The 15,431-nt window shown below is 41.2% G+C and overlaps 1 protein-coding gene across 7 annotated transcripts in view; it reads left to right on the top strand.

Annotated features, from left to right (window-relative positions):
- The window catches only part of LOC133512592 (partitioning defective 3 homolog B-like), a 193,366-nt gene that overhangs the window by 44,241 nt on the left and 133,694 nt on the right, over positions 1-15,431 (top strand). For all 7 annotated transcript variants that reach the window (XR_009798215.1, XR_009798214.1, XM_061842372.1 and 4 more), the window contains 6 exons: positions 2,054-2,137; positions 2,587-2,712; positions 4,623-4,875; positions 5,366-5,474; positions 8,738-8,877; positions 8,958-9,086. Coding sequence is in view for 5 of the 7 variants with exons in the window: in XM_061842372.1 (XP_061698356.1) it covers positions 2,054-2,137; positions 2,587-2,712; positions 4,623-4,875; positions 5,366-5,474; positions 8,738-8,877; positions 8,958-9,086 (841 nt within the window). In the remaining 2 variants the exon portion in view is untranslated. The remainder of the gene's footprint in view (positions 1-2,053; positions 2,138-2,586; positions 2,713-4,622; positions 4,876-5,365; positions 5,475-8,737; positions 8,878-8,957; positions 9,087-15,431) is intronic.

The raw sequence follows: 15,431 nt of genomic DNA, 5'->3' as shown, positions 1-15,431 counted from the left end.
AACGTCTCTAATAATGAAAAATTCAGGTTACAAAACGCCACCTCGGAAAAATATTGTCTCTAGTTACGAAGGATATACAGGATATAAATATAAAGACGCTGGATTCGCAGCCCCCAAATTCCACCAAACGTAAACATCCGGTATCTTAGTTTGTGTGGCACGATAGAGCTGCTCCCTTATTAGCGATTGTCCTAGCAGCATCCTGGCATCCCATTGGCGTGAAGCGACGTCAATCTTTACCCATGATGCTTTGCGTTTCCCTTGGACACTCGACTGTCACCGAATCACACTAGCACACATTAGAAAAGTACAACTTTTTGTGAGTTTTTTGTTTGTTTTTTTGCTAGTTTATACATCTTTATTCACCGTGGGCCCGAGAAACTTTCATGGAACTAATTGCTGTCCGTGCGTACATTTGCACATATGTTTTCTCTCATCTGTCAAATGTTTTCCCCCTCCTTCATCCCACGGGATTCCTTTTGCTTGTGACTCACCCCTCTTTGCATAGTCACCCAAGGTAATTGAACATAATTTTTATTATTCTACACATTATGTACTTTTAATGCTTACTTTTGGCGGGGTTGGAACGGATTAGACTATTTAGACGTAAATTCTGAGGGTTTCATCTGTAAGTATGATCATAATTACTCTGTTTAACTTGTGATTCATTTAATTTAATCAATCAATAGATTGAATATTCATCATTATTTTATGTAGGACTTCTATGAGGAAGTTCTCCTCATGTCTCACTTTTCCATGACCGGTGACTTGAGTGTGAGGGATTGTAGTCATTTGGCTTATATTTCCCTCCCTGGCCACATCTGTTTACTTCTCAATCGTCTTCTTTCACCTTCACTGTCTTCGATGATGATCAGACATCACCAGCTTTGTCTGTTTGGAGGAGAGGCATGAGATCGTGAGAATATGTACTTTCAAACAGTCACCCTGACATGATCATTAGTCCTCTCTGAAGTCTTTGACCGTACCGACTGCTCAGTTCATTGGGTGTGATGGGATGGGTTGAGAGTTTTGGGAGAGAAAGACAAAAAAAGAAGATGGAAGTAGACATAATGGAAGTTATAGCTACAGAGCATGAAACTACATTGATATAAATGTATTTGAAAAAAAATGGAATAGGGAAAAGGGCAGGCAAGGATTATTGGCTGTGCTCTGATAGATAAACTAATCAAACAAAGACTTCAACATCTACTCGTATTTAAGCAGAGAGCAATACAAACCAGATTCACATGTGAATAATCCAATTTAGAGAGACATTCATAGATGACAAACAAGGCCAAAAAAAAATAAAAAAAGAAATTGTTGGCGAGCACCCACAGACGTAACAAGTGTGCTGTTTGGATGTCTTTCAATGGAATAATTCAATTTCCAAAGACAAGGATTGCCCTCGTGAATTAATTTTTACAAAAGACACTTTAAAACAATGACTACATTTGTGAAAGTAATATATCAGTGTGTAGCCCACCATTAAGTACATGTACAGTGGAACCTCATTAGAATGGAGTGATCAGGACGGTGACTGGGGTTTGGAGTGGTGGTGGATGTCCATTAATGCTGATAGTCCGTAATATTGAAGCACTTTTTAAAAGGCCATAAGCGCCAATGTTAATGTACAGCTTCAAATGGTTTTATAAGTTTTTTTCGTGGTCTAAAATGCTGAGTACAATGTAAAGTTATTGTCAAGAAATGTTTAAAAAAAAAAAGGCTTGAATATGTTTTATCCACACTTGCCTTGTTCATGGTGACGTTGACGAACATCACTCATGGGAGGTGAGTCGCTTTTATGTTCCGCAAAGAATTAGTGTGCTTCCTAGTTCCAAAGTCGTTGACACAGGCAAACGGCTTTCTCCCACAAAACAATAAAAACTTGGTGTACCAAAAATTGCAAGTTCCAGACTCCTTAGACTTCTTTTGTCATATTCATAGTGTTCATGATTTATTTAGTCAACAGACTAATGAATAGATGTTTAGTTTCTTTAAGGAAATCTGTAGCATTATTCATCATATATTTATGTAGATTTTCTTATGTTGGTAGCCTGACCAGAACTGTTGAGATCCTTGGAGGGGACAGTCCTTTGGGAATCCATGTGATTCCCTATTGCTCATCTCTCAGTGGACGGTGAGTTATGTACACACAACCACAAACACAAAAAATAATTTTAGTTGTTCTATTTGTATTTTTGGTCAAATTCAACTCTTACTTACTGTGGTGCTTAAGCTTGAATTTAATCTGTTTTATGAGCCTTAGCTTGAATTTAATCTGTTTTATGAGCAACCCGTTACTCAATTCACTCTTATCTCAAATCATCTATCCCTGTTTAAATGAATGTAAATGCCTTTAATCCGTTCCATCCACCGTTGTACCACCTTACCTCAAACAAAACTTTTGTAGCTTCTTTTTTTAAATAAGGAAAACAGCAAAGCGCACTAAAGTCTTTTATTAAAGAAAAATACATAATATTAAATACAATGTAAAAAAGAAAAAAAAATGAAACGTAAATCTAGAAATCACATAAAACATGCTATGGAAGGTCAATAATACACTTTCACTGATGACGTTTCTCACAGGTCCCTTGGTTTGTTTATTCGTGGAGTGGAGGAAGAGAGTCGCTCATGTAAGGAGGGTTTGTTCCAGGAGGATGAGTGCATCGTCAAGATCAACAACAGTGACCTCATAGACAAGACTTTTAGCCAGTGAGTTTACTACACCTTTTGTTTTTTGGACCAATATTAAACATTACATTGCCAATACATTTTCCAGAGTGTAGTAGTTTAGCAACCAAAAGGATTAACGTAATGATTTATCCATATATCCATATCCATCCACCCGTGTGCGTGTTTCTGCGCGTAGACTTCCCGCCGATTTAATCGGAATTGGCTGATAGTTATTTTATGATTACTTTTATGATGGTGTAGGACTCGTTTCACTGTGGATAGTGACAGCATCTTCACAAGGTCTTTAGCTTTCGCTCTGGGGTTGATTTAGACATTTCGGACCACAACACATGCATCTCTGGGACCCTGAGCCCGTCTCCTTCCTGGAGTCTTCTGATGGCTGTACATGGATTCCCATGATTTTTTTTTTTTTTTTTTTTTTTACTTGCATATAATTGTTTGAACAGATGAACGTGGGACCGTCAAGCATCTGGAAATTGTACCCAAGGATGATCCAGACTTTTGGTCCTCCACATTTCTTTCTGTGATTTCCTGGCTGATTTCTTTTGATTTTCTCATGATTTCAAACAAGGAAGCAGAGTGTTTGAGGTGTGGCCTTAAATACATCCCCATTATTTAACACACATGTTGTCTGTTAAGCTTCCAAAGCCTTGACCTTATCATCTGGGCTTCTCCAAAACACTAATTTTTGTGTATGTAAACTTTTGACCTGAGCTGTATGACTCTCCCCCTCCTCCCCACTACTATCCCCTGCCCCCCAAAAAGTCTATAAAGCTTGAATTAAGGTATGATGGTCGATGCACTTTGATGTTTTCTAGTCTCTTCCCTTTTCCTCTGATGTCGCCTTCCTCTCATCAGCGTGCTAATTTATCATGTACTGTAGCGACATCACAGAACAATACAAAAGACACTTGGCAGATGTCTGAGGGGTAATCCGCCGAGATCACATTGTGTTTCTGCTCATTGGGTTGAATTATTTTCTGAGATTTGTTCAGGACTCATCTGAGACTCGATGTTTGTCTGTGTTTATTACATCAATGGAGCACCCGTCAAGTAGGATAACTTGCTGGCATTTGGGGGATGTAACCTAATGATAGTACATTACAGAACATACATGTGAATTTGTGAGGAATGGCAATAATACTGGTTTAATAATGGCATTCCATTAAATGTCCATAAAAAAAGATGGTCGTTCCGTCAAGTATATGAAATGATTATAATGGATTGCATTGCAATGTATAGATGTTAATTCTGTGCATACCCCTATTACGCTAATTTACATATACACATTTTATACCCCTTAATATGTAACCTAACGCTTGCACACAAATTGCTGTTAGGGCTGGAGGGTGTGGCCCAAAGGCGATGAGTGGTATTTTGTGTAGGGTGTGAATACATTTTATGCAAGGGTGTCTTAATAAATTAGAATTCAGTTGAAAGGATTTTTTTATTTATTAATTTAATACAAAAAGTGAACCTCTTGTTATGCAGAGCCACTTAAAACATCACACGTGATCACTTTTTTGATATCCATCCATCCATACATTTTCTGAGCCGCATATCCTCACAAGTTTTTAAAAAAAATTATATATGTATATAATTTTTTTAATTTTTTACATTTTTTGTTAATTTTATTAGTTGCAAAGTATTCAAATTCATATCAAAACAACTTGAGATGTAACATCTGCTTCACAAACTTTCAGGATTATAATTAATTACAGATCTGTCATCAAAGATTCTCATCCACCATTTTTATGTGAAGTCACTTAAAAATGCCACAATCCTATGACAGATGTTGGCGTATGCTGGTATATTTATTACTTTGTTCCATGCTCTTTGCTTCCATGTATATTTAATCAAGTTTTTCATCTGTAATGATACATTGTCTATCTTTATCTTCTATATTTGTGATTATTCCCATTTCTCAGAGCCCAAGAAATCTTCAGGCAGGCAATGCACTCGTCCATCGTCTCTTTGGAAGTACTTCCCTCATCCAACAGAGAACGCTTTGAGAAAAGTCTGATAGGTCAGCTTTTTAGCAACGGTGCGGGGCATGACAGCAGTCCCCGCATTCCCAAGACCAAAGAACCACCTCCACTTGTCAAAGCCAAACCTGTGTTCAGGCCTCCTGAGTTTGCTGTCGTGAGAGTAGCAGAGGATGCTGGCTCTCTGGAAGCTGCTGTGAGTCTAAAGTGATACTGATACTGATATTCCAAGCTAACCTTCTTCACAAGATATTTCGACGGATATCAAAAATGCAAAATATTCCACTAAATCAATACACAAGTAAATGAATGTTTTCAAATAATTTGGTTATTAAGCGATATTTAAATTTGCTTGAATAGAGTGAACTCACGGTATTTGGGGCATCGTGTCAGTACGGTTAGCGAGGCACTTTATTCAGGTCGAGTATTGAATCAGATTTTAGGTACTTCAACAAAACAAATTTCCAAACATTTCTTTTTTGCAACGTTTTTAATTATAATGACTGAATGATGACCACAACACAAGTGTTATTTCCTGTGTGTTACTTTTAAGGATGCTCTTACCTAACCAACAATTCTAATGTAAATGTTATTTTAAATATTTGGTTGGATTCCCTTGGGAAAAAAAGCACTCTATTAGTATTTATCTTTTTACTCCTGCTATTTTCTCTTTTCTCTCTACCTAGCGGTCCAAGGGGGGAAGTGAGATTTCGCTTTCTGAGAAAAGCCCTGCCCTGTCCAGCCTGATGACCAATAAGAAAGGAGGACGGAAATTGAGAATTGACCTTACTAAAGGTGAGTCCTGTCACACATTTTGTAACCTGGATCTCCATTCATCACCAAAACCTCTCAAAAACAAAAACATGGTATCATCTAAAACTAGGAAAAACATTTTTTTTAAAAACTAATTTTGTAATTATACTGTACTACTACTACTAAAAGGTTGCTTCTTAATCCATGTTTCATCGTAATTAAGATACATGAGGAGGTACAAGTGTATTTGTGATTAATATCAATGTAATCACACAATCTGCAACCTGGTAAGACTGCCGTCTGCAAGTCCAATTAAAGTGAAGTTTTTGGATTTTTTTTTTTTTTCATGCTTCACAATGAAGTTTCAGGATTAGAAGTTGTTGGCTAATGATGATATATTTGTGTGTGCGTGTATACATACCGGTACATACACACACACACACACACACACACACACAAGCATTTATATAGTTATAATTATACCTTTATCAAGAGCAAAAAAATTGCATGATTATTCTCGTGCTTTTTTTTCCTCTCAAATTATCATTTTTTAAATATGCTGTGGCCCTGTGGGCTGTTGAACTTTATTGATACATTATGACACTCTCCCAAAATTATTGAATAAAATTACTCCGGGCAGCAAATTGTAAGATGGCTGAAGCCAAAGAAAAAGCAAAGCACAATCCCGGAGTTCATGCTTGTTGAGTCGAGGTACGCTGGCACCTCGCGTGATGATATTAAAACAGAGATTATATGAGACAATAGAGTTCGATTTTCCCCCCAAACTTTGGGTTTATCCCAAATCACGATTTACAAAGATACATTTAGGATTGTCTCACATTGTTATTCTAAGGACCGTATTTTCCGCACTATAAGCCGCACCTTCAATGAATGTCATATTCTAAAACTTTTTCATATATAAGGCGCACCACATTATAAGGCGCATAGAATCGACGGTACAATAGAGGCTGGGGTTACGTTATGCATCCATTAGATGGAGCTGCGCTGAAGGCTCAATATTGAGCCATATATAAGGTGCACTGGATCATAAGGCGCACCCTCAGCTTTCGAGAAAGTTAAAGGCTTTTAGGTGCGCCTTATAGTGCGGAAAATACGGTAGTTACTAAACATATTTTTTAAAATCTCACTATTCTTAGAATGTGGCTGTTTTTTTTCTGTCTCTCCCTTTTCCTTGCTGCCTGACTCTCCCTCCTCGCTCCATCTTCCTGACTTGTTCTCTTCAAGGTCTATTAAGTCTTTATTGATCTGTTCATTTCTGCTGATATGAATTCATAGCAGACTAAACTGCTGACTTGGCACTGCTAAAGAGACCGGGCTAAATGAGGTCTATAAAACACACAACCAGTCTCTGCGTATTGGGCACTGGCATTCATGTTTCAGTGCTTTCTTACACATTGTGTGTGCGGTTTCGCTTGCACATTTGTGAGCCTGTTTTTCACTGATTAGTATTTTAATCTTCCTCACTTTTCTTTCCAGAACATTCACTCTTTACTGCGTTCGACATACACCTCATTTATGCTTTACTGTTCTATAGCCTGCTCACCGCCCCCTCCCTATTCTGCCCCACACCTGAACTCTTTGCAGATATCAGCCACTGTTTTAAAGCGTTGCTCACATTCATTTCTATCTTATGTGCAACACAAAAGGGCATAAAGCAGTGTGGCCTTAGTTTGCTTCCAAACAATACTGAAGTAATTTATTCACCCCTGCGCCCATGTGAGTATTGGTTTTAAAACAAGGTGTGATCAGTTATATTCTGTAGCCTGTGCTTGCTTTTGCTTGCCCAGCAACAAATGCACAATAGTCAGTCCAAACTTTGTCCAAACTTTTTCAATTGGACTTTTGGGCTCAAATATCACAAAAACTCATATGTAGATGTGCAGTGATTATTTCAAATATTCAAATGCCCAAAAGGTCTCAAAAATTGCACAGAAACAAATGATGTTCAAAACATCATCATGTGTGACATCACATGAGAAACCAGCAGTCTTCGCACATGCAAAAGTTGGATGGCTGGGGCACGGCTTTCCATTGTCGCTAGCCCAAGTATGGTGAGCTGCTATTGCCATGTGCAAGGTTGAGGTATTGATTTTTCTTTTTACGGCAGTGTTCTTTTTCTTCTTCTTCTTCTTCCTCTTCTTCTTCTTTTCCTTTCCTTTTTGTCCCGTTCGGGGTCCCCACAGCGTGTCATCTTTTTCGATCTAAGCCTATCTTGTGCATCTTCCTCACTAACACCCGTCGTCTTCATGTCCTCCCTCACCACATCCATCAACCTTTTCTTTGGTCTTCCTCTCGCTCTTTTGCCTGGCAGCTCCACCCTCAGCACGCTTCTACCAACATACTCACTCTCTCGCCTCTGGACATGTCCAAACCTTTGAAGTCTGCTCTCTCTAACCTTGTCTCAAAAACATCGAATTTATTTCTCATCCTATCAAACCTGTTCACTCCAAGCGAGAACCTCAGCATCTTCATTTCTGCCACCTCAAATTCTGCTTCCTGTTGTTTCTTAAGAGCGACCGTCTCTAGTCCGTACATCATGGCCGGCCTCACCACTGTTTTATAAACTTTGCCCTTCATCCTAGTGGAAAATCTTCTGTCGCATAAAACACAAGACACCTTCCGCCAACTGTTCCAACCCGCCTGGACCCGTTTCTTCACTTCCTTACCACATTCAGCATTGCTCTGTATTGTTGCCCCCAAGTATTTGAAGTCGTCCACCCTCGCTATAGCTTCTCCCTGGAGCTTTACTCCTCCTCCGCCCCTCACATTCATCCACATATATTCTGGTTTACTTTGGCCAATCTTCATTCCTCTCCTTTCCAGTGCATCCCTCCATCTTTCTAATTGTTCCTCCGCCTGCTCCCTGCTTTCACTGCAGATCACAATATCATCTGCGAACATCATGGTCCAAGAGGATTCCAGTCTAACCTCATCTGTCAGCCTATCCATTACTACCGCAAACAGGAAGGGGCTCAGCGCGATCCCTGTTGCAGTCCCACCTCCACCTTAAATTCTCTGTTTTACAGCAGTCACTTTCAATATTTAACAGAGTGCCTTGCAATGACAACCCCAGATGGAACGAGCCGATAGGTTGCAACAAATGTTGAACTATTTATTAATTTATTATTCTCTACATTCTACAGTGTATGTTGGGTATTTAAGTTTGCTACCTGAGCTAAAACATATATATATATATATATATATATATATATATATAAAATGAGTATAGATGCTTATTTGTGAATAAGGAGGTACACATGTGGTCATCTGACTCACTCTTCTAGGTTTGGAGGGGCTTGGATTTACAGTGGTAACCAGAGATTCATCAGTTCATGGCCCTGGTCCAATTCTCGTCAAAAACATTCTGCCACGTGGTGCCGCTGTGAAAGATGGTCGCTTGCAATCAGGAGACCGCATATTAGAGGTATGAATAATCATCGAACAACTTTTTCTATTGAAAAGGTTCATATTCCTCATGTGGTATGCTTTAATGGCTTTTTGTAGGTAAATGGCGTGGACGTAACAGGTGTCGGTCAGGAGGAACTGGTGTCCATGCTGCGCAGCACGCGGCACGGAGAGAGTGTGTCTCTAGTGGTTCTACGACAAGAGGACATGTTTCTGCCCCGCGAGATGGTAAGGTCCAGTTAATGCTTTCATAGGAGACCAAATGACTTCCTCCACCAGTCAGAGAAATGACATCTTTCTGAGTAGCCATCCCTTTCCAGTTAGCTTGACAGAGATTTTCTTACTCTGATGAAATAGTCATTGTTTTCTTTCTTTAACAATCTGATCTTTGATTGTTGAGCTACCAACAGGCTGCGCTGTATGATGACCAACTTAACTAGGGGCATTAAATTTTTGTGGTGCATTGTGGAAAAAAGATGCATGTTTAATGGAATTCTTTTTCTGATTCTCATATCTGGCTTCTCCATTTTTGTCTCGGAAAATGTTTTCAATCTTGGTGTGTGGCGTGACATCAAAAGAAGTGCTCTTTTTTTATATTCCACCCTGTGCTTAATCAAAACTGTTTTGGGGTCACAGACAATACATACAAATTTTTCATGACATGAACATACAACTTTTTAGCATTTTGATGAAATTCCGCCTGTCTTGAGAGGGCAACTCCATTTAGTAAGTGAAGGTGCCTCAGGGCTAATTTTTCACTTGCAAGGAAGTAATTAATTAATAATCCATTAACACTGTGTGCAACAGTTGAGAGACACCATTTTTTTTGCACATGCAGAGAGTTCAACTACCGACACACCCCTTTGCTCTTGGGGCGCTTGGTATTTAATTAATTCAGCCGGTCCACCCCCCTCCGCCCCCCCAAGCAGATGTTTTGCACTTTGTGCATTTATAACGTAATCTAGAGTTCAGTTTGTGCAAATGAGAATGCAAATGTTATCTTGGAAAAATGGAATGCGGTGATTATTCGAATTGGGGAAAAAAAAGGCAGATCGATGATGCTGCGACTCTCCGGCTTGAAATTGAAGAATGAATGTGAAAAATGGTTGGATTGACTCTGCATTACAGTTAATCGTGAGAACTGATTAATTATACGCGTGAACTGCAATTTCTCATAGAATAGCTTAGCTCAGCTTGAATATGTCAATAAAGTAGCCGTGCGTGTGGGTGTGGGTTTCGGACGTGATTATTTAGTGATCGTGTACAGTCTATAATGTGTACAAACAAGGCACAGATTGAAGAATTTAACCATTATGTTGTATCTGAAAAATGACTCGAGTCATTGAGTAATGATGCTACACAGGATTAGAGCATGTGTGTTGGTTTTTCTTTATTGCTATCCAGTTTCAAGTTTGGCGGGACATTCCCACAGTAGAAAGTTTAACTTTTTAAGATATCTAAATAATTTTGGTTGCTTTGCAGTGTCATATTTGACCTAAATCAGGTTCTTGCCGAAATGAATGTAATTAAGTAAATCAATAAATGCAACAAAGGTAACCATGGTGAACTGCACCTCATATATCCAAAGCCTCTCATTCACCTCGTGGACGTCGACTTTGCTATTTTTCTGTAATATTTTGTTAATTAGCATTGCTAGAGCATGGCATGTCGGACGTGTAAGCGATATCGAGCAAGGAAAACGTAGAAGTAATGGATCCAGCTTGTCAATCTCCTCCCCCACTGCCGATGTTTCACTTCATACCACCATCTGGTGTTGGATGTTAACATCTGTGCTCTGTGTAGTACAAACACATTACTGTATTTCAACATTAAAACACACCGGTACCAGAACACCTTACAGCATCTCCTCTTATCGTGTTAATACCTGCTGTGTAACTAGTTACCAGTTCTTTGTCACAATTATTAATAAATAATCGATTTTAAGAACAACAATTCAGTTTTTGAGATGGGTACTTTCTTGAAATGAAAAAGATTCTACTCCTTAATAGAAATCTTCTTCTTTTCCTTTCGGCTTGTCCCGTTAGGGGTCGCCACAGCGTGTCATCTTTTGCCATCTTAGCCTATCTCCTGAATCTTCCTCTCTAACCCCAACTGCCCTCATGTCTTCCCTCACCACATCCATAAACCTTCTCTTTGGTCTTCCTCTCGCTCTTTTGCCTGGGAGCTCCATCCTCAGCACCCTTCTACCAATATACTCACTCTCTCGCCTCTGAACATGTCCAAACCATCGAAGTCTGCTCTCTCGAATCTTGTCTCCAAAACATCCAGCTTTGGCTGTCCCTCTAATGAGCTCATTTCTAATCCTATCCAACCTGGTCACTCCGAGCGAGAACCTCAACATCTTCATTTCTGCCACCTCCAGTTCAGATTCCTGTTGTTTCTTCAGTGCCACCGTCTCTAATCCGTACATCATGGCCGGCCTCACCACTGTTTTGTAAACTTTGCCCTTCATCCTAGCAGACACTCTTCTGTCACATAACACACCAGACACCTTTCGCCAGCTGTTCCAACCTGCTTGGACCCGTTTCTTCACTTCCTGACCACACTCTCCATTGCTCTGTATTGTTGACCCCAAGTATTTGAAGTCGTCGACCCTCGCTATCTCTTCTCCCTGTAGCCTCACTCTTCCCCCTCCACTTTTCTCATTCACGCACATATATTCTGTTTTACTTCGGCTAATCTTCATTCCTCTCCTTTCAGTGCATGTCTCCATCTTTCCAATTGTTCCTCTGCATGCTCCCTGCTTTCACTGCATATGACAATATCATCTGCGAACATCATGGTCCAAGGGGATTCCAGTCTAACCTCATCTGTCAGCCTATCCATTACCACTGCAAACAGGAAGGGGCTCAGAGCTGATCCCTGATGCAGTCCCACCTCCACCTTAAATTCCTCTGTCACACCTAAGGCGCACCTCACCATTGTTCTGCTGCCATCATACATGTCCTGTACTATTTTAACATACTTCTCTGCCACACCAGACTTACGCATGCAGTACCACAGTTCCTCTCTTGGTACTCTGTCATAGGCTTTCTCTAGATCCACAAAGACGCAATGTAGCTCCTTCTGACCTTCTCTGTACTTTTCCACGAGCATCCTCAAGGCAAATAATGCATCTGTGGTACTCTTTCTAGGCATGAAACCATACTGTTGCTCGCAGATACTTACTTCTGTCCTGAGTCTAGCCTCCACTACTCTTCCCATAACTTCATTGTGTGGCTCATCAACTTTATTCCTCTATAGTTCCCACAGCTCTGAACATCCCCTTTGTTCTTAAAAATGGGAACTAGAACACTTTTCCTCCATTCTTCAGGCATCTTTTCGCCCGCTAGTATTCTGTTGAATAAGTTGGTCAAAAACTCCACAGCCATCTCTCCAAATTGCTTCCATACCTCTACCGGTATGTCATCAGGACCAACTGCCTTTCCAGTTTTCATCCTTTGTAGTGCCTTTCTGACTTCCCCCTTAGTAATCATTTCCACTTCCTGGTCCTTCACTCTTGCCTCTTCAACTCTTCCTTCTCTCTCATTTTCTTCATTCATCAACTTCTCAAAGTATTCTTTCCATCTATTTAGTACACTACCGGCACCAGTCAACACATTTCCATCTCTATCCTTAATCACCCTGACCTGCTGCACATCCTTCCCATCTCTATCCTCTGTCTGGCCAACCTGTAGAGATCCTTTTCTCCTTCTTTCATGTCCAACCTGGTGTACATGTCTTCATATGCCTCTTGTTTAGCCTTTGCCACCTCTACCTTTGCCCTACGTCGCATCTCGATGTACTCCTTTCGCCTCTCCTCTGTCCTCTCAGTATCCCACTTCTTCTTCGCTAATCTCTTTCCTTGTATGACTCCCTGTATTTTGGGGTTCCACCACCAAGTCTCCTTCTCCCCTTTCCTACCAGATGACACACCAAGTACTCTCCTGCCTGTCTCTCTGATCACCTTGGCTGTCGTCGTCCAGTCTTCCGGGAGCTTCGGTTGTCCATCGAGAGCCTGTCTCACCTCTTTCCGGAAGGCTGCACAACATTCTTCCTTTTTCAGCTTCCACCACATGGTTCTCTGCTCTACCTTTGTCTTCTTAATCTTCCTACCCACCACCAGAATCATCCTACAAACTACCATCCTATGCTGTCGAGCTACACTCTCCCCTACCACTACTTTACAGTCAGTAACCTCCTTCAGATTACATCGTCTGCACAAAATATAATCTACCTGCGTGGTTCTACCTCCGCTCTTGTAGGTCACTATATGTTCCCCCTCTTCTGGAAATAAGTGTTCACTACAGCCATCTCCATCCTTTTGCAAAGTCCACCACCATCTGCCCTTCAAAGTTCCTTTCCTGGATCCCGTACTTACCCATCACTTCTTCATCGCCCCTGTTTCCTTTACCAATATGTCCATTACAATCTGCACCAATCACAACTCTCTCGCTGTCTGGGATGCTCAGAACTACTTCATCTAGTCCTTCCAGAATTTCTCTTTCAACTCTAGGTCACATCCTACCTGTGGTGCATAGCCGCTAACCACATTATACACAACACCCTCAATTTCAAATTTTAGTCTCATCACTCGATCTGATACTCTTTTCACCTCCAAGACATTCTTAGCCAGCTCTTCCTTTAAAATAACCCGTACTCCATTTCTCTTCCCATCTACTCCGTGGTAGAATAATTTAAACCCTGCTCCCAAACTTCTAGCCTTACTACCTTTCCACCTGCTCTCTTGGATGCACAGAATATCAACCTTTCTCCTAATCATCATGTCAACCCACTCCTGTGCTTTTCCTGTCATAGTCCCAACATTCAAAGTCCCTACACTCAGTTGTAGGCTCTGTGCATTCCTCTTTTTCTTCTGACGCTGGATCGGTTTCCTCCTCTTCTTTGTCTTCGACCCACAGTAGCTGAATTTCCACCGACGCCCTGCAGGTTAGCAGTGCGGGGGCGGGCGTGGGCGTGTTAACCGGGCCACGACCGATCCGGTATGGGATTCTTTAGATGAACGCTCATATTTGTTTGGCACAGTTTTTACGCCGGATGCCCTTCCTGACGCAACCCTCTGCATTTATCCGGGCTTGGGACCGGCCTACAGATTGCACTGGTTTGTGCCCCCATAGGGCTGAATTCTACTCCTTAATAGAAATGAAATGCTATAAACGTATTGATTATACCAGATGGAGCCTAATGCATGCCGTCTGTTTTAACACAACAGACTGAGAAGCTGATTCATTCTCCTTTTCCATACCCAACACCACTACTGTGCTTGTTTTACTTTTCACTGGTAGCATCACCATTGTGACCTCAAACAACCGTCCTTATACATGTCTCCATCTGTTATGCTATCAGAGACCTGTGCGCGCACACGCACACACGCAGACACACACTCCAAGGCTGTTTAGTGTCTCTGTAGGAGTTCCCATTCTCTCAGGGGATGTCAGCTGAGAATGTCTCTTCTTTTGTTGTTTGCAGAGCTTCCTGTATTCCCATTTCTTAGCACAATCATAGTACGTTGTGTTGTAGACATATTACATTCACAGGTGTCGCGTATTACGAGATGTAAACAGCTGTCATCAGTTAAACGTAAAAATTACTTATGACAACAACCTAAAATAAAACTCACAAGATGTATGTAAAGGAACACCTCAAGTTGTTTGCTTGAAATCCTCTTTGAATGTCTCAATCGTAGTTTGAGTCCATCCATCCATCCATCCATCCATCCATCCATCCATCCATCCAACCATCCATCCATCATCTACTGCTTTTCCGGGTTGCGTCGCAGGGGAAGTAGCTTCAGCAGGGATAGCCAGCCTTCCCTTTCTCCAGCCACTTCTTCCAGCTCTTCTGGAGTGATCGCGAGGCGTTCCCAGGCCAACCGAGAGAGATAGTCTCTCCAGCGTGTCCTGGGTCGTCCTCGGGGTCTCTTTCCGGTGGGACATGCCCGGAACACCTCACCAGGTACGCTTCCAGGATGCATTCGAATCAGATGCCCCAGCCACCTCATCTGGCTCCTCTCAATGCGGAGGAGTAGTGGCTCGACACTGAGTCCCTCCCGGATGACTAAGCTTCTCACCCTATCTCTCAGGGAGAGCCCGGACAAAAGGAAACTCATTTTGGCTGCTTCTATCCGGGATCTTGTTCTTTCGGTCCCGACCCACAGCTCATGCCCATAGGTGAGGGTAGGAAAGTAGATCACCGGTAAATTGAGAGCTTTGCCTTCCGACTTGGCTCCCTCTTTACCACAACGAACCGCTACCTATAACAAAATAAAAATAATCACACTGTATCCTTTGACACTTGTTTCCTCTCTTTGTGTCCTTCCATTTCATCCTTGTTTATCATCCATCCATCCATCCATTTTCTTTACCGCTTATTCTCACAAGGGTCGCAGGGAGTGCTGGAGCCTATCGCAGCTGTCAACGGGCAGGAGGGGGGGGTACACATTGAACTGGTTCCCAGCCAATCGCAGTTTAGTTTTATATTAAAAAAAAAAAAAAAATGGAGTGCAACACATGTCCAGAATCTTAGAATAATGAATTTACTCAACATTGTCCT

Source organism: Syngnathoides biaculeatus, chromosome 14 (assembly GCF_019802595.1).
Source record: "Syngnathoides biaculeatus isolate LvHL_M chromosome 14, ASM1980259v1, whole genome shotgun sequence".
Lineage (NCBI taxonomy): Eukaryota > Metazoa > Chordata > Actinopteri > Syngnathiformes > Syngnathidae > Syngnathoides > Syngnathoides biaculeatus.
The sequence above is the reverse complement of the archived record's forward strand: the minus strand, read 5'-3'. Positions and strand labels throughout refer to the sequence as shown.